We start from the raw sequence: 23,910 nt of genomic DNA, 5'->3' as shown, positions 1-23,910 counted from the left end.
AAGATTGTGCTAGTGAGTGCAGAGGTATGGATGAATATTTGGGGTGACTCAAAGGGTTAAAAGGTTGTGGGTATTTGCTGATCTTTTTGGAGGGAGCAAGTGGATTGTTATTTAAGATATAAATAGGACACTGTTATTCGCAGCCCTTTATTTTCTCTTATAACCCGTTAAAAATTTTCAATTATACTCAACATGTAGTTACCGAAATTGAGATATATTTTCAGTATCCAATTACCGAAATATAATATTTTTTTCAACAGCTATTTATCGAAAATATATATTCGGCAGTTGTTTACCGAAAGTTAAACATATTTTCGACATGTAGTTACCGAAATATAATATTGTTTTCAACAGCTATTTACCGAAATATTATGTATGATTTTCAACAACTATTTACCGAAATGTAATAGACTATGGGGGAAAATAAAGGACTGCGAATAGCAGCGCCCTATAAATAAGGTCATAGGGTATGGTCCAGAAAAAAGGTTTGAGAGAATTTCGCTGCCAAGGCCCAATAACTCACTTCTACATTTACAGTTTCACTCGACCCCAAAGTTCAAGGGGCGCATATGATTAAAAATGAAAATGAATTGCATTATTGAAACTTGCTAAAAAAGTACATAGGGTCACAGTGAAAGTTACGGAAAATAAAGAATATAAAGGCTAGAGATACTTTTAGTACTATAGTTGTAAAACTATGTTTGGAACTCGAAGAAAGTAAGAAAAAAGAAGATGGCAGGAAAATTGGAGGAAGGTCCTATCGTGCACAATTTTTGAATTTGCCATGTTGTTTCATCTTTCTTTCTAAACCAAACAATGGATTCTGATTGTTTTTTTTTTCTTTATAAAGAATTCCTTATTTCCTTTCCTTTCTTCTTTTTTTCTTTCAAACAATAACAAACCCTAAACATGAGTGTATTCAGGTGTGTTACAAATCCGATCGGACCGAAAAAATCGACCGTTCTGTTCGATTTTCGATCGAGGTGGTGGCGGAAAATTTCAAGTTCGGAGTGTACCGAACCGAACCTATTTTATATCTCTATTATAAAACAGAAGGGTGTGGGGACAAGTTGTTGGAACGGCTTAGATTCATTTGATCCAAAGGCTGTAGTGCATCCTCCCACTTCCCGGTTAAGTTCCCAGGGTTTTCACCTAAATCACACAACTGCCATCCTCTTCCAACCGGGATGCGTAGTGCCGTAGGCACGGACTAACACTAGTGTGTATGTATGTATGTATATATATATATATATATATATATATATATATTACTTATATTTATATAATTGGGTTTATTCTTTACCGTAGATTTGTTTTGTGTGTAATCTACACCGTCCACACAACTCAAACTCTATTACCTTCTCTGTCTTTCGGAAAAAATTTTAGTGCTGAGGAGATACCACGTGGTGTCCAATCGCGCATCCAAGCTGTCCATTGCGTGTTTGAACAGCTCAAATTTGGAGAGAGAAAGTGTTGAAGTGAAAGGAAAAAGAGAGTTACAATCCGAGCCGTTCAAAAGTGTATCAGACTGCTCAAATGGAGCGGTTAGATATACCCGCTCGGCACTGGAAATTTCACTCCTGCCTCTCGTTCCCGCAGCCACAACTCACAGAGAAGAGAGAGAGAGAGAGAGAGAGAGAGGAGAAACGGCGATCGTAGAAGAAGAAGAAAAACCAGATCCACAACTACGAGAACAACCACCACCGGTCCACTGGTATCTCTCTCTCCCTCTCAACTGTGGAAGTTCAAGAAAGCTGTGGGAAGACATGGCAAATTCAGGGCTAACTAGCTTACAATCTCTTGGAGTTGATTGCCGCAAAGATTAGGCTGAAAACTTCTTGCAGTACATGGGTATTTCTCTCAATTTCTGTACAATTTGAATAGGTTTTGGTAGCTTATGTTATTCAGATCAGTGTTTGTTTTGGTTATTTTCAATACAGACTAAATGTGGAGAATGTTTAAATTTATCTGACATGAATACTTGGACATTTTGCAGATATGATGTAGTTGGGGCAAATGAAAGAATGGTTTGTATATTTTCAACTAAGTTACTAAATATATGTATAGCTTCTTTTTGTAAAGCGAAACAATTGGGGAAAGCGGAAGCAATTATAGTTGATGGTATAAGATTAGGAGTACTACCGGACGTGGTAACATACAACACACTGATTGCTGCCTATTGTCGTTTTATTGGCATAGACACAGCTTATTCAGTAGTGCATAGAATGAAGGAAGCTGGGATAAACCCAGATGTTGTTACGTATAATTCTCTAATAGCTGGTGCGAGCAAGCATTGCTTATTATCTCGGTGCTTGGATCTGTTCGAAGAAATGCTTCAAAAGGGCCTACGTCCAAATGTGTGGAGTTACAACTCTTTAATGCATTGCTTCTTCAAATCAGGACAACCAGATGAGGCTAACAGAGTGTTTCGGGACATTATCTTGAGTAATATTGATCCTTGCACAACCACATTTAACATTATGATTAATGGTCTTTGCAAAAACGGGTATACTGAGAATGCCTTAATGCTATTCAGGAATTTACAACGCCATAGATTTACTCCCCAGATAGACACATACAATATCCTCATTAATGGGCTTTGCAAGGCAGGAAGGTTAGGGGCAGCACGAAGATTACTAGAGGAGCTTGGACAATCAGGCCATATACCAAATGCTATTACTTATACTACTGTAATGAAATGCTGCTTTAGATCTAGAAGGTTCAAACAAGGGCTTGAGATCTTTACAGAGATGAAGGAGAAAGGGTACACATTTGATGGCTTTGCATATTGCACAATCATTGGTGCTTTAGTTAAAATGGGTAGGACAGAAGAGGCAAATGGACTCATGGAAAATATGGTTACGGATGGCATTGAGCTTGATATGGTGTCTTATAACACTCTGATTAATATGTATTGCAAGAAGGGTAACTTGGAAGCTGCCTATAACTTGTTGGATGAGATTGAGAAAGAAGGGTTTGAATGCGACGAGTACACACATACAATTCTGATTGATGGATTGTGCAAAGCAAGTAATATTGAAGGGGCAGAACGCCATTTGAGGTACATGACTGTGATGGGGTTTGATTCAAACTTAGTTGCTTTCAACTGCTGGCTGGATGGTTTGTGTAAAGCTGGTGAGGTCGACTATGCAATGAAGGTTTTCAAATCTATGGAGTTAAAGGACTCCTTTACGTGCTCCTCCTTAGTGCACAATCTTTGCAAGGCTAGGAGATTTCACAGTGCAGCCAAGCTCTTGCTTTCTTGTTTAAGAAGTGGCGTAAAAATACTTAGATCTGCCCAAAAGGCTGTTATCTTGGGGCTTAATTCTTCGGGATATAGTAGAGAGGCAAGCAGGCTTCGGTCAAAAATTCGATTGGCTAAGCTTTTGCATTTCTGAGTTGTATTATAGCTTCTTTTTGCTGGAAGTTGGAAGAACATTAATTAAGGGCTATTCTTTCTTCACAGCTTTGGTTCACCTTGATGACTTAAAATTCAGTTAAGAGTGTAACACCTTCCCAAGCCATGCCAGGGATTGAATTCTGGAAGAGAGTTGATGAAATATTAGCCACTTTTCATTGTGTCACAATGTGTTGAACTCCATATGCTTGGAAGGATGGGCCGGCTATGCCAAAATTATTGTGTCCGACACCAAATAACTTATACATTTAAAAGACATTTTGAAGGATGTGCTAGAGCTGCAGGTAAAGGCCGTTTTATCAACAATATCCAATTTGTTTGAAATCTCAATGTATGCCATTTTGAATATTATCTGAATATTCAGAATTTTTTTTGGCACTGCTGTGGTTCATTTAATTATAATTATTTGGCAGGTAAGGTGGTTGATATTATTCATTGTGGACTTCGTTTGAGGATTGCTTACCCCTGGAAAAAATGGAATCTATGCAAATATAGCCCATCTCATGTGAGCACTGCTTTGGCCCCAAAAACCAAATATTGGGTTATATGTCAATATGTCATTCAATTTGGGCTGAATCTAGCTTATGAGATTTCGCATCTCCTCTAGTGACTGGCATGAAATTTGTACTGCGGCTTAACTTCTTGTGAAACTAATAAATGAAATGGCACCAACTTGTTTAGTGAATTCCCCAAGCTTCATTGATTACTTTCCATGGATCTCTTGGTTGGCCATTTCAATGCGAAACACCCTTTTCTGCCAATTCAGCACTCAAATTCTTATTTTCTGATGAAAAGGCATGCAAAAAAGCCTTTAGCTGTACAAGGTCTAGCTGATGATTGTGGTCGGTGTCTCTTGGTAGTGTATGTCGTTCAGTAGCTATATAAATTGGAGAAGATCCCATGCCGTAGTACTTTTGAACCAAGTAACGTTGCTGCACCAAAACATATTTGGTACCTTATATGGAATCTGTTACAAGCCTAGTCTAACTACTGTTTGATTGCATTCATGGAGTCACAGAACTTCCTTAAGCATTAGGCAGGCTGCCAAAGGCTGCAAACTGCTGTGAAAACTCCTCCTAAGACAGAAGAAAATTCTGCAGAACCTTTCAACTTTGTCAGTTCTCTCCGCTGACTACACCTTCATGCACACAGAGTTTCTTAGATAAGGATTGTCCATTGAGCATATATCTCAGCACCTATGAAGCAACACTCGTAGAGGCCTACGTGTCTCCATGTCCAACAAAGGGACACTCAGGGAATACGGCAAAGCACGTATGGGACACGCCATGTGGCACGTCCAGTAAATTTAATTAATTTTTTTGCAGGGATACGACAAGGGTTAAATATGCAATTTTTTTAAATATTTTGGGGTAAATGTGAATTACTTCAAATATTTTGGGTTAAAAGTGTAATATGATGTATATATGATGCTTGTTTATAGATATTGAAGTTTCATGCTTATGCATCCAACTATGTTTCCACTGGTATGACATAAATATTATTTATTTATTTTTGTTGTGTCCCCTGACGTGTCTGTGTTCCCATTTTGAAGAAATACCGTGTCCCGTGTCTGTGTCCGTGTCTGTGCTACATAGCTCAGCACCAAAATATACTCAGATTTGGTTCCCAAAACATTAGGGTTGGTTATGAGTATTTGTAGTACTTTTCCATCACCAGCTTTTTCAAAATACTAATGTTCCTTCTGTTTGCACTTCTTTTGTTTGTTTACTCTATCTAAAAGGAGCCAGCTTTGGTGGCTTACAAATGTGGAAGATGGAGGAAACATACTTAAAGTCGACGTTGCGGGTGATATATGTCTCAACAGACAAGATTTCGGTCAGGATTCCTCTGAAGACACAGGTAGAAGTAGGACCAATATGTACTTTTGCCCTCAAATTTTTCGTAACACTTATATGGTTGGAAACATTTGGGAAGCTTGGAGATTAGTACTTCGTAGATTTTATGATTGGTGATATACTCATAGACATAGTAGCCAAAAATTGAATTATGCTTCCAAGGAAACAAAGATATTACTTGGAATACGGAGTTTTGTTGATCGAGCATGTTTATGATACATAGCACATGCATGAATTTGTGGATGAGTTGCGAACTTCTTTTTGTATTTCGTGGTCCTTTAGAAAAAAACAAAAAAACTTTGGTGGTTGCTAGGATGCTGATATTTTACTGGTCTTCAAATTGAGGTTTAGTTCAAGACACAGCATATACTAGGCTATATTCTGTTTTACTCTCCCGGCCCGTTCCCCACAAACCAACAATCTCCTTACATCCTCAAATCCTCAAATTTGGATGCCTTTATATCCTCTCTTACAGTGAAGCAAGCCTAAAAGTGAAAACTTTTGGTTAATGGAAAACCTTTCGTGAATCTGGTGCTGGACTGTGCTTGAAGCCTAAAAGATTTACTCATTTCTGCATGCTATACTCTTGGTAAGTTATAGAATATAGTTGCATAGTTGCAACAACTCCCTATGTTTAACCAAACCAAACCGAGCCTTATGTCCCAATCACTCGGGTCGGCTACATGAGTTTTGTCAAGGGCCACTTGTTCACACAAACCCATTATACTCATATATTTGCGCACAACAGCATCTAATGTCAATTTAGGTCTACCCCTCCCCGTAGCATTGCTACCCAAAGCTATCCTATCCGCTCTTTTAACTATTGCATCTCCTGGTCTACTGTAGACATGCCCAAACCACCATAGCCTATTTTCCCTCAACTTCTCCTCTATGGGTGCTACACCTACCATCTCACAAACCGTTTCATTTCTAATCCTGTCTCGTCTAGTCTTACCACACATCCACCTCAACATTCTCATTTCCGCTATACTCATCTTGCTCACCTGTTGTCTCCAAATAGGCCAACATTCTGTCCCGTAAAGTATCGCTGGTTTTATGGCAGTTCCATAGAATTTTCCCTTCAATTTTGTGGGTACCCTTTTGTCACATAGTACACCAGTAGCGCTCCTCCATTTAAGCTATCCCACTTGGATCCTATGGGTCACATCATCGGCAATCTCTTCATCCCTACTAATAATTGAGCCTAAACAACTCCCTATGTTTAGATGCCTCAATATGGTATGGGATTCTTTTTTTGCCTTATCACTAATGGTGATTAGCCCTATTAGTTGACCAATTTCTGTACCCTAAATTCCCAGTCTAATTAGAAGAAATTTGTATGCCCACGGATCATAATATTGCTTTGAAGTCTTACCTTTGCCTAGATTCGATAAGAGAAGCAGCGACAAAATATTTGAGGCTATGATTCCATGCTCCCCTTGCCCTAAGGTTAGGCAGAATGAAATCATGCATTTTTTAGTATTAATGGCAGAAAGTGGTAACCTGGAAAGAGACTGTTTTCTGGTGAGTTGGTTTTAATTATCTTCCTCTTGTACAAGGTTTGGTTGTTAAAACTTAGAAGTAGTGGCTTGGAGATAAAAAAGAGCGACCCATTGCACAATATGTAATGCAGTCAAGTGTTTTTAAGAAACTGTGGCCATATTTAGGCAAGAAATGGATGCATGACCACCACAGTCCATGTACCATTGTACAGAAGATCTGGAATTATTGAATATCCTTCATTCTGAAAAACTGATACCCTAAAATATTTTTTAAAAGGATTGATCTAGAAACTGAACGGCTGTGTGCCTTGATCATTGACCTCTTTTTTTTTTATAACCACCTTGACCCACTTCTCTAGATTAACTTTCTCTCTCATACACCACCGTTCTTTTCCAAATGGAGAAATAATATCCCAAGTTTTGATGTACTTAAGGATAGGACCTGCAAGCTTCGAACTTCTGTCCAGATGTCCGCACACAATTTTTCTGGTTGATGTCTCTTTCAAGTTGTTTGGGAGAGCACCAAAAACATGGAGGTCTCCATCTTAATATTAGGTTATTCCTTATCTAAAAGTCGTAACTGTCAGAGTACAACAGATTTTTTTCTAATTGGTGTCAAATAGTAGATTCAGTATTCCATCATTTTCTTCATTTCTGAAGACTTGTTCAGAAGTAATTTTACCGTAGTGTAGGGGTTCGATTTAGGAGGAGGGACCTTCGCCTGAACTTGTACTTCACTTCCGCTGCTCCGTTCCTCCGCCGATGGACCTGCAACAAGTCACTAAGGCTGGAATAGCCCTGTGACCCTCCGACGATCAAGTTAGATGTAAGGAGAGTTGCTTTTAGGTCTAGGGTTAGGGGAAGATGGCATACCTCTCAAAGATGAATATCCCTTTGTATTTATAGACCTAGGTTAACTTGAGCTCCAAGCCAGTGCGTGGAGGTCACGCTTAGGTAACCGCCCTTGGTGACATCATAGATGACGCCACGGGATAAGACGGTTACGAAGCACATGGGCAGATGATCCTTTTCGACACGTATCGCTCATGGTCCCCTCCTGCTATGCTGCATTCTGCCAACAGTCCCAAACGGAATGCACACCTCGGTAACTAACCGAAGTGTAAACAGGAGACTTGACTCCGAGCGAGTAAACAGAAAGATATACACAGACCCATGTCAATATGAGGCCTCGGTTAATGGTGGTCCGGTTATATTACCGAGACGATTACCGAAGCCTCCACAATAGCCCCTCAAGTCCCTGGAGCGTTGCACCTCTGCTTCAGGGTCTTGATCCTATCGTATGAGACATCAGGCCTTGATCTTTCTTTTTAGAGAATAACCGAAGGGTGAAGTTGCTTCGGTAGATTTCTTCAACCCGCGCCAGAGAAGAGCCACGTGTCAACTATTGCCGAGATCTCAGAATCAAAAAGCTGCCTCGGCACGTGCCATGCCAGTTGATTGGTACGAAACGTCGCTTCGGTGACACGCGTCAACATGCCTAAGGTCTGAATATCCGGCGCCTGTCTTCGGTGCAGAGTCCTTGATACCAGCCGTTCGATGATAACACATGTCGACGATCTAACGGTTCAATGCACGACGCTTCGTTTCCCGCGCAACTTTCCATCTCTACCAATATAAATAGGAGAGACAGAGGTCAGATCGTCACCCTTTCTCCTGCTTCTGAAGTCGAACCGCTGCCGCCGTATACTTCCAGCTTTCATTCGAGATTTCGATCGTTTTGGTTGGTAGATCTTGCACAAACTTCAGGTATGTCGACCTCCTTGCTTTATTCTTCATGTTTTGACCATTGTTTTGAGTTTTTCGCCGTTTTCTTGCACTTGTTACGGCTGAGCAACCGCTCGCCACCGTCTGGTTCAAGGCGGCGCTGGGCTTCTCCAGCGTTGTTCACGCTATTACCGAGGTCTAAACTCATCCCGAGACCTAGATTCATCCCGAGGCCAAAACTCATCCCGAGACCTAGACTCACCTTGATCCCAAGGGAAAGGACTTCTGTTTTTAGAAATTCTTCCGGGAGGGAAACGCCTCTATAGGAAACGATTGTCCGAGGACTCCGGGGAGCGATGACCATTCCGCACCGAGCGCTAGACATTGATTTTTTCCCTGAGCACATGGCTAACGGGTTTTTGTATTCCTTTCCTTGGTTAGGCAGAAGCGAATGGTCATCGAGCTCTCTTCGGACAGTTCCGGTAGTTCAGGCTCTTCTCCTGTTGAAATTCCCGAGGACATTCGCCAGACACTTCGGGAGAGGGCATTCTTCCGGACTCCAATCGACTGCGTTGAATCATTTGAACCCTCGAGAGCTCCTCGTGAGGTGACGACGTTTGACTCCCAAGATATGGAACCCCCAAGTACCTCGAACCAAGGTCCGGGTCCATTCGCCGATGCCCCCGAGGAGGTACGGGGACGCAGGAGGGCGATGAGGCCATGCCCATACCGAAATCAATACTTTGACGGCTCCTCGGCTTCTTATGCCGAATTTAAGAGGGTATACAGCGTTCCTCATGACGTTGACATTCGGATCTTACCGAACAGCGACCCCAAGGACCTTCCACACCGGGAGGGAACACTCATATTCCCCTTGATGGCTATCACAGAGGGGGGCGTTAGATTCCCCCTTCATCAGTTTGTCCGAAGGGTTCTCCGAGCTCTCTCCCTCACGTCTTCTCAGCTGACGGTGAACTCCTACCGGATCATCACGAGCATTATAGAGCTGAGGAGACAATATAACCTGACGTTCGGACTCGAGGAGCTTTTCGGTGTATACCTCGTTGGAGTTAACCGGGAGAGCGACCGTCACTACCTCTCCTGTAGGACGGGATACGACACCTTCCTTATCGACCATCTTCCTGACTCGGAAGAGTGGGCGAGTATTTATGTGTCGGTCACCGGGAATTTTATGTTTGGGCCCGGGGAGAGCGCGGACACAGCCACCACAGTTCAGTTCGAAACCGGGGCTCCTGGTCGGTAGAAACATCTTCTTAGCTTTATTATGTTTGCACATTTTTCTTTCCTCATTGTATACTGATTCTTCCATTCTCTATCTTTCAGCCGAGGGCATCGTTGCAGAGCTTCGGGCAAGAGCTAACCGAGCGCAAATAACAGCGGCCTACGCAATTCCTATCACGAGTCGGTATGCACCCGATCTGCTCGGATACAAACCGACTTACACTGGTTATTTGAAAAAGAAGCCGAGGCAGCAAGGAGTTTCTCGAGGGGGACGAGGACGTGGCCGAGGAAGAAACCAAGGAAGAGGAGAAGGCAGGAGAGGAGGAGCCGGGGCGACAGAAGACGAAGTTAGTGAGTCTGTTCCCCGAGGCGTGATCCGGGAAGAAATCGACCGGGAGACCCCAGAAAGGACGGGACTTAGTGGAGAGATGACCGGTCGTGGAAGGGAAGTGCTCAACCTTCGGCGCCAAAGGCCACGAGGGCGGGGTGCTGGCGTCAGGATTGGCTCGCCGGGGGGCGGAACCTCGAGGGTGATCCCTGTTTCTCCTCAGGAGCCGCCGGAGAAGAGGGCTCGCACCGAGGAAGAAGGCTTCGGACAAGGGAGGGGCGGGGAGCCGATCTTGATAGATGAAACAGGGGCCCGAGGAGATGAGGGAGATGTGGAGAGCCGGGGGGGAACCGAGACGGGGACTCGCGTTCCGGCGAGGGAGGTCCCCTGGGCCCCCGAGGTTCGTCACTACTCGGGGCGCCTGATTCATCATGCTGATAGCGCGTCTTCTAACATTGGGACGGCGTTTGGGCTGCTTCGGTCGTGTATTCTTCCGAAGGATGCCCGAGCTGTTGAGGGGTGCACCGTGGATCTGACAGGAGAGATAGCGCAGGCACTTCTGAAAGTAAGTTACTTCTGAAAGTTTCTTTTCTTACTCCTTTGATCGTTTTGTTGGAATTTTGATCAATTTTAATTGTGTTGGTAGGCCGGCGCTCGGGTGCTCGCTGTGAACGAACAGTGCCAGGCACGGGAGCAGGAGATGGAGCTGCTGAGGAAGACTCTTGCTCAGAGAGAGGACGACCTGAAAGTGGCGAGGGAGACTTGTGACCTCTACCTAGCCGACTTTCAGCGGTGCGACCGGGAGCGGGTTCTTGCCGAAGCGAAAGCCAAAAAAGCTGAGGAGGATGCTGACACATTGAGGGCTGCTGGGGCTCGGGAGGTCGAGTTTGCAAGGAACAAAGGCTACGATGAGGGCTGGGATGCTGCCGGAGTAGAATATAAAAAGCAGGTCCGGGAGATAGAAGCCGAGCTCTTCAGGGATCGGTTTTTGGACGGACTTCGGTACGGCCACGAGGCCTTGATAAGCAAGCTTACTCTGCCAGAGGGTTCGGAGCTTCGAACCGTGCCTGAGCCCCCTCCTGAAGAGCTCGTGCTACCGGAGGAGGAAAACGAGCAGGTGCCGATCCAGGAGCCCCAAGCGACCGAGGAGCCAGCTGACCTTAGTGCCCCTGTTCCCTGATGAAGCATAGGAACTTTATATTTTGTAACTCTGAAAAAGTACTTTAATTTTTGCTTGAATGGTCGGTTTACTGGACGGCTCCGGACATTTGGAGTTTGCCGTTCCAGGGATTGTAATTGTTTGATACTTGAAGCAGTACCCTTTTTGTTTATTGTTCGTGAATGAATGCTCTTCTTTTCTTGAATGTTTTTATCTTTGAAATGCTTGTTTGATTGGTTTGCTCCTTAGGTTATGATGCCCCTGCTTCGGTGGGACTTAAAAAGTTTGTAGAAACAAGTTTAACCGAAGCATTAACCGAATCGTTTTGCCAAGCATAAAAAAGATGTTTAATCAAGAAAAAGTGACTCGTTCCGAAGCCCCAGCTTAGTAGGACCGAATCAGAACCACTCATTGTAATGAACTTTTGACATTGCACGCCCCTGCTGATTAATAGAAATGAGCCTATCGAGCAGAGGCGGGATGGTATTACTGCTAGGGACGTAGGCCGAGGTCACGAAGTGGTACGGCTTTTGCCATAGGTTAGTGACGCAGCGAGTCCGAACAGAGAGAAATTTTTGATGGGTCGGTGTAAGGGGCTCGGAGAAAAAGGCCGAGTATCCTTACAGCGAGTGACCAAAAATTTAGACGACCGAAGAGGCCCGGGCGACTTGGTGGGAATTTTTCTCCGAGGGTATCACCTATGGGAGAACAATATCCCTGAAGTCGGTATAAAATGGTCCGGGCAAGAATAGGCCAAGTATAAGTAATTTAAACAGTCAGTGTACGAATAGTGCCAAAGAGCATTCTCATTAAAATTCGGGGTATTGTTAATACATAAGCAGATTGCCTTCAAAACTTTCTCAAAAGAAAATGCAACGTAATAAGGATAAAACGGGCTTCGGTGGCCGAGCACTATCCGTAGAACTTCTTCAAATTGTTGGCGTTCCATGACTTAGCAATGGGGGAACCATCCAGTTTCTCCAATTTGTAATTACCCGAACCGAGGTGCTTGAGAACTCGGTAAGGACCCTCCCAATTGGGCATTAACTTTCGCTTTTTGGACTTCTCCACCACCTTTTTCCAAACGAGATCGTCAGGCTTAAACGACCGGAGGCGCACGCTTCGGTTGTAACCCTTTGCAACCTCCTGTTGGTATGAAGCGAGCTTTATCCTTGCGTTGTCCCGTTCTTCTTCGGCTAAATCGAGGTCCGAAGCAATGGTGGTGTTGTTGACCGACTCATCAAAATTTTCTGTTCTCATTGTTGGGAGTCCGACTTGGAGTGGGATGACCGCCTCCATTCCGAATGCCAAGGAAAAAGGTGTGCGACCGGTTGATCGCCGAGGCGTCGTACGGTAGCCCCAGAGTACCCTGGGCAGCTCTTCGGCCCACTTTCCTCACCGTGATTCGAGTCGTCGCTTTAGTCCGGATGAAATTGCTTTGTTTGCCGCCTCAGCCTGTCCGTTGCCCTGGGGGTAAGCCGGAGTGGACGTGTCCCATTTGATACCGTATTCGTCAAGCAGAGCCCGGTACTTCTGTCCTGTAAACTGCCCTCCATTGTCAGTAATTATGGCGAACGGCACACCGAAGCGTGAGATGATGTTGCGCCACACAAAGCGGATGACGTCTGTTTCTTCGATGGTTACCAGGGGCTCGGCCTCGACCCATTTCGAGAAATAATCAGTTGCGGTTAAAAGGAACTTGAATCCACCCGGAGCGACTGGGAGCTTTCCAACGATATCCATGCCCCATTGGGAGAAGGGCCAGGGGCTGGTGAGAGGGCTCAGGTCCCGGGCCGGCTGATGGATAATGGGAGCGAACATCTGGCACTTTTTGCAACGCTTGACGAACTCTTCAGAGTCCTTCTTCATTGTCGGCCACCAATATCCCTGAGTGAGGGCTCGGTGGGCGAGCGATCGTCCACCGGAGTGACAACCGCTGTCACCGGCATGAAGTTCTTCGATGATGCCCGGAACTTGATGTGGGTGTGCAACCAATAAGTACGGCCCGGTGAATGATCTTCGGTAAAGCTTGCCGTTGGGATTGAGCCAGAAGAGGGCAGCTTTGTTGCGGAGTCGGTGGGCGTCCTTTTTGTCGGTGGGAAGGGAGTCTTCCCTTAGGTAAAGGACGATTTCATCCATCCAGCTCGGACCGAGCTCTATGTTGAGTACTTCCTTCTGTAGGTTTTCGAGTTCAAAACTGGGCTTGTCAATAGAATTGAAGGAAATGGATCGGTGCCCAGTGCATGAGAATGCCGAAGCGAGACCTGCCAGGGCGTCGGCGTGGGCGTTCTGTTCCCTTGAAATATGCTCGACTCTGATTGCTTTAAAGCGTTGAATGAGCTGGACAGCGGCGCTTAGGTAGGTACGCATGCGGTCATCCCGAGCTTCGTATTCTTCCGAGAGTTGGTTAACCACCAACTGGGAGTCGCTGTAAACGACGAGCTCTTCGATGCCAATGGCTTCGGCAGTCTTGAGTCCGGAGATCAACGCCTCATATTCGGCCTCGTTGTTAGAGGCTGGGAAATTGATGGAGAAGGAGCTTTCGTGCAAGACACCGGAGGGTGAGAGAAGAACGACGCCCGCACCTGCGCCTCGGCTGTTGGATGCGCCATCGACGTACATTTTCCATACATCTCCGTGAAAGAGCTGCCAAGCTGTGCTAGGGTTGGCCTGGAGTACTGCTTCGGTGCTCGGTGGGGGTGCCGAAGCAGATACGTTGGGCGGTGTAAGCTCTGCGATGAAGTCAGCCAGAACCTGAGCCTTTATTGCTGTCCGAGGCTGAAAGTGGATTTCGAAATTGGCAATCTCAACGGCCCATTGTGAAATTCGGTTGGAGAGATCGGCCTTTCGGAGAAGAGATTTGAGGGGGAACTCGGTCAGGATGATGATGCGATGAGACTGGAAATACGGGGCAAGCTTTCGGGAGGCTGAGATTAGGGCGAGCACGAGCTTCTCCAGGGGGAGGTAGCGCGTCTCGGCGGGAGTCATGGTTTTGCTGGAGTAGTAGATTGGCTGGTGCTCCCGACCCTCCTGTCGGACGAGCACCGAGCTGACGGCGTGCGGGGAGACAGCTAGATAGAGGAACAGGTCTTCCTGGTCCCTTGGAGTGACGAGGAGTGGAGCCGTGGAAAGATACTCCTTTAATCGCTGGAGGGCTCGGTCACATTCTTCTGTCCAGTTGAAGCTTCGTCGGCTGCCCTTTAGTAGAGCGAAAAATGGCTGACATTTGTCCGAGGAGCGACTTATAAACCGATTCAGAGCAGCAGCCATCCCGGTTAGACGCTGAACATCGCGCTTGTTGTTGGGAGCCGAGAGCTGATCAATTGCTTGAATTTGGGAAGGATCGGCCTCAATACCGCGCCGGGAGACGAGATGGCCGAGAAATTTGCCGGAGCTGACGCCGAAGACGCATTTCTCGGCATTGAGGCGGAGTTTGTGGCGCTTTAGTATCTCGAAGACTTCGGCAAGGTGGGTTAGATGATCACCGGCACGAAGACTTTTAACCACCATGTCGTCAATGTATGCCAGCATAGTGTCGCCCAGTAATTGCTCGAACATCTTGGTTATCATTCGCTGGAAGGTTGCTCCGGCATTTTTCAAACCGAAGGGCATTACGAGGTAACCGAAGATCCCGTGGGGGGTAATGAAGGCGGTGTTCTCGATATCGCCTTCGCTCATGGCGATCTGGTGGTAGCCCCGGTACGCATCCAAAAAGCTGAGTCGCTCGTGGCCAGAGGTGGCGTCGACAAGCTGGTCGATTCGGGGAAGAGGAAAGAAGTCCTTCGGGCAAGCATCGTTAAGGTTGGAGTAGTCGACGCAGACACGCCATTTGCCATTTTTCTTCTTGACTACGACGGTGTTAGCCAACCACTTGGGGTACTGGACCTCTCTGATTGCCCCAGCGTTTAGGAGTCGGTTGACTTCTTCAATGACGGCCTCGGAGTGAATGGGAGAGGACCGTCGTGCCTTCTGTACGACCGGTCGCTTGGCTTTGTCGATGTTGAGCTCGTGGCAGATAAAAGAGGGGTCGAGCCCCGGCATCTCGTAGGGAGTCCAGGCGAACACTTCAATGTTTCGGTTGAGAAAAGCTACCGTCTCATTCCGATCAGTGTCACTAAGTGAGGAACTGACAAGGAAGAAGCGGGAGCCGTCCTCGGTGATTGGGATTGTGGCCACATCTTCGACGGTTTTGTCGTCAGGGGATCTGCCGACGTCCTCCAAAACTGGGGCTTCTGGTGCTTCAATGAGATTCACCCGGGGGGTCTGCTTGGTGCTTCGGACAGCGTTGATGTAGCACTGCTTGGCCGCGGTCTGGTCTCCGTACAGGTCTTCCTGGTGCCCGTTAGTGCCGATGAAACGTACCACTTGGTGATAAGTGGAAGCAATCGCTTTAAGCCTATGCAGCCAGGTTCGACCGACAATGGCGTTGTAAGGGCCAGGGACGTCGACCACCACAAAGTCTATTTCAAGCGTTACCGAGCCGGCACGGACAGGAAGAGTGATCATACCGATGGGCCAGACAGGAGCTCCGTTGAAGCCGATAAGGGGAACTTCGGAAGGACGGAGGTCGGTCTCGGGAATCTTCAGATCCTTGAAAAGGGAGTAGTACATGACTTCGGCCGAGCTGCCCTGGTCTACGAGGACGCGACGGACATTGAAATTTCCGATGCGTAGCGTGACCACGAGGGCGTCGTTGTGGGGAAGTTGGACGCGGTCGAGATCCTTCTCGGTAAACGTTATCGTCCATTTGGAGCCGTCGTCGGTTCTTGGGCGCTTCGGTTCGGGGCCAACTAGCATGACCTGCTTGGAGGAGGAGGCTTCATTCAATTCTGCCCGGATGACTCGAGCGGCTTCGGGGTTCAAGGGACCATGTATGACGTTGATTGTCTGTACCTCTTCCTCGGCATGTGATTCGGTCCTCTGTGTCCGAGCCGTCGTCTTCTCGTGATCGATGAAGTTTCCGAGGTGGCCACCAGCAACAAGCTGTTCCAAGTAGGCCTTGAAGGGCTTGCATGCTGTGGTGAAGTGACCTTGCTCGCTATGGTAGCTGCATCGAACGATGGGATTCTTGATTTTCCCATTTTCGGTTCCGAGTTTTTGATTGGGGAAGGAGAAAAAAGGCTGATCCTTCACTTGATCAATGATCCGGTAGATGGGAATGGTGAAGACGGTCTTTTCGGCGTTGAAGTCACTTGGCTTCGGCCCCCTCCTCGGCGACTGCTTGATCGTGTTGACCTGTTTCTTCGAGGTTGAGACAGGTGCGGGGGCCGGTATGGATACCGAAGTGTTCAACGCTTTTGAACTTGTAGGCTTCCCGATGCCTCTCTCTGCCTTGGACTCGATGAGCTGACACCAGTTCTCGATTCGAGTCATAAGGTCCTTCATAGAGTTCGGCTTATGGCGAGCGAGGTCGTCGTAGACTTGCTCGTCCTGGGATGTGAGACCGAGCTTGAATCCTCGGGCAGAGATGACACCGTCGCAACCTTCTATCTCATTGAACAACTCCCAATAGCGGCCGGCGTACTGCCGAAGCGTTTCGTCGTTCCTCTTACGGAGGGCTAAGAGGGAGTCGATCTCCTTCTCGTGCTTGTTGCTCGTTACGAACCGTGCCATGAAGGCGTCACAGAGGGAGTCGAACGAGGAGATTGACCGAGCCGGGAGTTGATTGAACCAGGTGAGGCCCAGGTTGCCGAGGCTTGCTGGAAACACTTTGCACAGGAAAGCATCGTCCGAGGGTTCATTCCGAAGAAATAGAGACATGACGGTTTTATACTGGACCAGATGAGTGTACGCCTCGGTCTTGCCGTCATATTTGGCGAACTTGGGTTGGGAGAATCCTTTGGGGGGGGTAACTGAGTCGATCTCTCTTGTGAATGGAGAGGTCGAGAGTCGTGCAAGTCGCGCATCGCGATGAGGTCGGATCGAACGGTCGGGGCCGTCTGGACGCTCAGTCGCTGTACGTTTCTTGGGGACGAGTTTGTCCAATCGTTCGTGCTCCTTTCTCATTGGATCGATACTAACCGTTTTTCTGGGAAAACGCTCCTGGCGATGATGTCGGTAGCTATCCCGAGCGGAAGCCTCGAGGCGCTCGGTGACCGGGCTCCTGCTGTTTGCGCCGCCGGGGTGCGAGACGATGGGACTTCTGGCTCGGGGGCCCTTCAGGCGCTCCCGGTATCCTCTAGTCTGGATCTCGACAAGGCCGTCATCTCCCCTGGATGCCCTTGTGAGGCTAGGGGTAGATTCCCGGCCTGTCCTGCCCACAAGGACGGAGTGGGTGGAGGAGGCAGAGACGCTCCCAGCACCGAGCCTGTCAAAGGCCGATGGTCTCCTTCGAAGTTGCGCAGGAGAGCGAGAACGGTCCCTGCGCGATGTTTCTTTTGGGGCTCGTGTGTCCACCGGTCTTGGTGACTCAAGACGATCCTTGACTGAAGGACGGGATCTGTGCTCTAGCAGGTGACCGGCTTCGTGACTGCGTGGGGGGGTGCGACGGTTTGTTCTTCCGCCGCGGCTCCCGGAGGAATGAGATGGGGAGATGAGGAGGTGTTTGATCTCTGCCAACTCGTCTCGAACGTGTCTGTCGCGGTCTACAATCGTCGTGAGATCATCGATTTTGCGCTCGAGATGGCGGATGTAGGAGTGGAGCTCGGAGGATGGGCCTGCGTCTGGAACTGATGCTCCGGCGCCAACTCCGATGGATATGTGGTTCTTTCCATGGGCCGCCGCTCCTCCAGAAGCCAGGCTGTGGTCCACGAGGGAACCGAGCCCGTGGGCGGTACCACCGTGATGTGCGTCGTCGATCTCCACCATGTTTGATTCTGGACGTTTTAACGGAGCAGATGGGGGGAAGTGAAAGTTGAAAGGATGGCTAGGTCCCCAGCAGAGTCGCCAATTGTAGGGGTTCGATTTAGGAGGAGGGACCTTCGCCTGAACTTGTACTTCACTTCCGCTGCTCCGTTCCTCCGCCGATGGACCTGCAACAAGTCACTAAGGCTGGAATAGCCCTGTGACCCTCCGACGATCAAGTTAGATGTAAGGAGAGTTGCTTTTAGGTCTAGGGTTAGGGGAAGATGGCATACCTCTCAAAGATGAATATCCCTTTGTATTTATAGACCTAGGTTAACTTGAGCTCCAAGCCAGTGCGTGGAGGTCACGCTTAGGTAACCGCCCTTGGTGACATCATAGATGACGCCACGGGATAAGACGGTTACGAAGCACATGGGCAGATGATCCTTTTCGACACGTATCGCTCATGGTCCCCTCCTGCTATGCTGCATTCTGCCAACAGTCCCAAACGGAATGCACACCTCGGTAACTAACCGAAGTGTAAACAGGAGACTTGACTCCGAGCGAGTAAACAGAAAGATATACACAGACCCATGTCAATATGAGGCCTCGGTTAATGGTGGTCCGGTTATATTACCGAGACGATTACCGAAGCCTCCACACGTAGTTGAGAAAGAAATTTAATCTTAAAATACCAATATTGGTCTCTTGGGGGAAATGTCAACCCATCCTGAGTTTGGAATGCCAATCTTGGTAATCTGTCCATGATGAGGTTGAAGTTTGGGTGTCCGTTCCTGGTTCACCTGTAGTTGGATCCTCGGAACCACAAGAATTCCAAGAATGCATTCAAACTCAGGCTCTAAACTTAGAAAATAGTTTAGAAATTTAAGTTGTCTCTGTGAAAAGGAAAGAGTTAAATAACACTAGTCTTTGTTGCACATTAGTCTACTATCTGTCAAAAATGAATGAAAGAATAAAAAATGGATTTCCAAAGATAGCTTTGGAAACGAACTTTTCTTTAGGAAAGGATATAGTAGATCTAAAACGTTGATAACACTACTTCTTGTTGCACCTTGACGAGAGACGAAGATTGTAAGGAGTTCAAAAACATTTGAGACTTCTTGGGGAGTCTGGAGAACATTATCAAATTTTTTACTAGAGGATATGGTTCTTCGGTACAGCTTTTCGATTGATTCGTTAGCATCAGGTATGCTCTTTATTACAATTGGCTTCGATCGTTGATGTTGGCAGGATTTCTATGGAAATAACCATATCTATCGAAATTACTTAAAAGCTTGCATACTCTGACAAGATCTGTTTGACATCCGTTTATTAGGACAACATAAAAAGGTTGAAAGACGAATTGGATTAACAAAAAGGCTAACCCTTGAGGCAGGGATTGCCATTTTCCATTGCTCCACATAGTATATTCTGGTTTGTGGCTCCTTAGAAAATTAAATCACGGTATTGATCATCTTTCAGCTAGGAAAGATGAAGAAAATATTCAACTCAGAACAATAACATTAACCTCGGTAAAACAATAACCAAAAGTCGCAGTTGGCATACATTTTGCTCAAATTCAACGTCACCAGTGAGTTATGAATAGCGCAAACAAAGCGAAATATTACAAGAAGGCCAGGAAAAAAAAAGTTATCTTCCCAACCAAACACCACATGACTAACGGGGAAATGCAACTGTTTCCTAGGTGAGTGTTTGCAGGACTCAAACAGGCAATTGCATTGTATATTGGTCTATTTACTATAAGTTGAGTTCTGTACATTTATGATGAATCTGAATTGTCATTTCTTGCATGGGTAGGGAGTTGCAACGTGTAACTACATTATATATATCAGCAATGTTATTGGGCTTGCAGAACTATAACGAATGTCAATTTTCATTTCCTTCACAAGTACGGAGTTGAAACTTGCCGGATACGCAAATGATGAGAAAGACTCCACACCATGAAGTCTTGTTGTCATTACAGACCAATTCGGAAGAACCATGGGAGTATAAAAGCCAAAACAAGGCATGCCAATAACAAGTTGCAGGTGGAGTTCCTACACTGACATGGATTGCGGGAAGGGTCTGCCGCACTCCGCGTCAGCCTTGTCTGATTCCACTCCACCATGAATATTCTGGTGTCCTGCATTCCAGGTATGTTTTTCGCTATACTGCCACATATCTCACATTGTCTGCATGAAGAGGAAATAAGAAACGTCTGAGGCGAGAAACTCATGAGGTTGATGAGAATTTAATGATACCAGACATGATTTCAATGAAATTATTAGATGATGATCTTTATTTTAGGGTGAAAAGAATGTGTAAACGTGGTTCTTATGTTAATAAAGTGAATCTTGATGATGCATATCATGTATAATACCCTATGTTTTCCTTTTTGGTGCTTGTCACTCTTTGAAATCACTTGCATATTGCCTTTGAAATGATGGGGGGATCTGTGAATATAGCTCTAATTGAATATAGCATGGCATTGGAACAAAGAAGGTATAGGTTTCGAGAGGAAACTGGGAAAAAGCTCCAGTACTCTTAGGAATCTTGAGAGCCACTCGAGGACTCAAATGTTGGAACTGGTATTTATGTTTCCTTTCCACTCGACCATTGCAGCCTGGACCACCGCCTGGGGGGTCAGCAGTTTACTCCCAATCAGTTTGGAGGCAGTGAGGTTATAGCCTCGTGGGGGTATGCAATTCATGCCATTATGCCCTTGGTTGCATTGAAGTTAGGCTATGGCTCAACCTGTCTGGAGGGATACCGGATACTTGTGGTCCCCTTAAGTTCTACTTTTATTCATGAATGTCTCAAAATTGAACTACTCTAATCTCAAACTGGGGACATGCGAATTCAGGAAACATTTTGTGTCAAGAAACTGAAGTGTTGTGCATCATCAATACTTTAATTGAACTCCATAATAAATCTTCGAAATAAGAAAAAAAGAGAATACTTTCTATCAAGGGGGAACAAAAATTACCTATTGCCTTTATGCTTGAACCAGGTCTCAGCACAGTGAAGGTGGGAGAAACCAAGTTCAGCTTTGCAGCCACAACCAAGTTGGATGAGTTCGGAATTCTCCGACGAGTTCTCAGGACTCAGGTGACATATCCTGCAAACCTTTTCTGCTCTCCAACTTTCACCACCACCACTAGAGGATTGCCGATCGCTTTTAACATCAATGACGCAATCCTCTTCCGGCTCCGGTTCCACTGCCTTCGCTTCTTGTTCCTTTCCTGACGGCTCTGATGTCTGAGGAATTTGAGTTTTTGGGGTTGAATCGCTGTCTTCTGCTCCCCCAATTTCACCACCACCACCACCACCACTACTGGAGGATTGCCCATTGCGCTTAGCATCAATGACACAATCCTCCTCTGGTTCCACTGCTTTCGCTTCTCCTGAGAGCTCTGACGTTCGAGGAATTTGAGTTTTCGTGGTTGAATCGCTGTATTCTGTGCTTTCAATTTCAGTTGCATTACTAGGTTGAACTCCGACAACTGAGTTTGTTGAGATGTCTTCTTGTTTCTGTGCTTCAGGCTCCATCGCTAACCCAACAATGGTTTTGCTTGGCCACTACTGAATCACCTCCATGATGTTTTCCTTCCAAAACCTAGTGAAACATTTTGCAATACAGCGTCACAGATTTATGGTTTTTCTGTTTTAGCTCCATTACCTTCATTGAGTCCTGTTTGGTTGCCGTTTTCATTTTAGTTTTGCAGAACACGATTTAGAAACTTATTCGGCAGACGGTTTACAAAGCTTGTTTTCCAAAAACGATTCCGGAAAGAAAACCCTTATTCAGAAAAGACTAAGAAGAGTTTTCAATTTCTTGAAAACAATTTCCTCTAGCAAACCAAAACCAATACCATAACAAACCAACAATTTCTAAAGAACCTCTCCAAAATTGATTCTGTAAGTAGAAAAATTAAGCAAAAGTGGGAGAAAACAACCTTATGATACAAACTGCACTGGAAGAACTATAGATACCATGCATCAAAAGCAAAGTTAATGAGGCAAAACATTTCCCTTCATAATAAGATATGAAAAGCCAAAAAATAAAAAATAATAATTGAGAAACAACACGGCCGGGTGTTTTTTCCTATGCAAATCTTTCAACTTTGCGCTTGCGACGGAGCTTCGAATAAGAGCTCTACACAATGAAGATGACTCAAGATTTATACTTACAAGCAAACGGCTGAGAGATGACTTTCTTTGTTGAGGTATTACCAGGTTAGGTTCCTTGAGATGAGCTTCCAAGTAGATTTAGAAAAATGAAAGAGAGAAGATATAAATCAATTGGCATGAGAATTTAAGAATGCTTTGATTGGAAGGAAAGTGAGATACTCCCCTGAATCTGAACTCCCAGTTATTACTTGTCTCGTTTTTCTATCCCCTTGGAAATTCCCAAGGATTTTCTGAACTTAAAAATATTTCCCACTTGTATGTGTACTAAACAAGACGTATTTTCTTAAAGAAAATGGATCCTCTCTCTCCTGCGTCGTAACTATCCGGGACGATTGCTGGAGTTATCTCACAGATTTGGGTTCCACAAAAGTACCTTACCTTTAAGATACTCTTGTATTATAAGGAAATTTGGCCTGTTCGGAATAGTTACTGCAGAGGAACCCAACCTTATTTTAAATGTTGCTCACACTAAATAAATCTTGAAAATCTCGTCCCTTGTACTGGGTGAGGTTTAGATTTTAGTACTCAATCCTAAACAGTATATTGGCTTTGAAAATGGCATCACATTTGATTACTTTTATAGGTTGTGTTTGGATTATTATTGGCAGATTCTGTAGGGGTAACACTGGCATATTGTAAAGGGGTGACACAGTTGGATACTTATAGTGAGAATGTGAGATAGTATATACTTTAACCCATACCTAGGGTACGTAAGGAATAACAATAAATTAACAATAGCTTTTGAAGTTTGTTTTGATAATTAAGTGTCCGGACCAGCTTGTGCGCACATCGACCAATTCTAGGATCCCGAAGAATAACTTTTGAATTTGCTTATGCATTTGAGACTAGGTAGGGCCGTAGGAGTAACGTAAAGTAATTATATTCATCCACTTCGATATTATGAGTCACCCTTTTCTTTTCTTTTTTTACATTCACACTCTTTTTAACAACTGCGTAGGTTCGAGCTCCGGGAGGTAAATGTGTGCATGTACCCGGTGGTGCCATTAATAGGCTTTGATTTGAACCCGTAGTTGGACCGAAGAGGGGGATTTCTCGCCGGCATCGCCGCTGTGCACCAGGTGGTGCCGTGGTGACGACCCGTCCTCCCGGACGGTAGCTATGGCTCAAACCGGACATTCCACGGCTGGTCGGGAGCCTCTATGGTCACTCCCAGGAAGGAGTTGCTACGCTGGTCGCCCCCTACCCTTTTGATGATTTTCGCTCTATTTTAATATAGATAATTATTGATCTCCTTACTCAAATACAAGAAATGATTTTTACTAAGTCTATGATCTATATGATCTACCTTACCCAGTTGTGGCATTTGCAATAATCTATTAATTATTGTCATTGTCAATTTATTACTCTTATTAGTCTTTGGATAAACCAGTTGTGGTTTCTAACCTTCCTTGGATAAGTATTTTTAGGGTTGAAAAAATACTAAGTAAGGATGAACTATGGATGTGGTGACTCGATGCAACATGACAACTCTGTCATCCTTAATAGTATTTGTCGCATGAACTATACATACGGAATTACAATTCTCCGCAAAGGATAATTCACTAAGGGCTTGTTTGATTCGCGGATTAACTGTCTGGGATAGGACTGACTAAGTAATTGTATCTAATCCCAAGTAATCTCACGTTTGGTTCACGAAATGGTTGTCAGGATTATTGGGTAGGATTAATGAGTTTCTCCATTCAAAG

The 23,910-nt window shown here is 45.6% G+C and overlaps 2 protein-coding genes across 11 annotated transcripts; one reads left to right on the top strand and one right to left on the bottom strand.

The window, feature by feature from the left end:
- Positions 1-1,580: 1,580 nt before the first annotated feature.
- On the top strand, positions 1,581-21,691 carry LOC131321755 (putative pentatricopeptide repeat-containing protein At4g17915). 10 transcript variants are annotated; one of them, XM_058352686.1, is made up of 6 exons: positions 1,581-1,851; positions 1,997-3,702; positions 3,832-3,923; positions 5,160-5,278; positions 19,924-20,167; positions 21,024-21,691. In XM_058352686.1, the coding sequence occupies exon 2, from the start codon at positions 2,025-2,027 to the stop codon at positions 3,396-3,398; it is 1,374 nt and encodes a 457-aa protein (XP_058208669.1). In that variant the 5' UTR covers positions 1,581-1,851; positions 1,997-2,024; the 3' UTR covers positions 3,399-3,702; positions 3,832-3,923; positions 5,160-5,278; positions 19,924-20,167; positions 21,024-21,691. The 10 variants fall into 10 exon arrangements, with proteins under 10 accessions (XP_058208669.1, XP_058208670.1, XP_058208671.1 ...); XM_058352687.1 differs by having other exon boundaries at positions 19,887-20,167; XM_058352688.1 differs by lacking the exon at positions 3,832-3,923 and having other exon boundaries at positions 19,887-20,167.
- On the bottom strand, positions 19,547-21,562 carry LOC131321757 (uncharacterized). Its single transcript, XM_058352689.1, has 2 exons — positions 21,000-21,562; positions 19,547-20,205 (listed from the first exon to the last, which is right to left on the bottom strand). Exons 1-2 carry the CDS (start codon positions 21,560-21,562, stop codon positions 19,992-19,994), a joined length of 777 nt encoding a protein of 258 aa, XP_058208672.1. The 3' UTR covers positions 19,547-19,991.
- Positions 21,692-23,910: the final 2,219 nt, after the last annotated feature.

This window comes from Rhododendron vialii, chromosome 4a (genome assembly GCF_030253575.1).
Source record: "Rhododendron vialii isolate Sample 1 chromosome 4a, ASM3025357v1".
NCBI classification, from domain to species: domain Eukaryota; kingdom Viridiplantae; phylum Streptophyta; class Magnoliopsida; order Ericales; family Ericaceae; genus Rhododendron; species Rhododendron vialii.
Note: the sequence above shows the minus strand (reverse complement) of the source record. Positions and strands in the feature narration are given on the sequence as shown.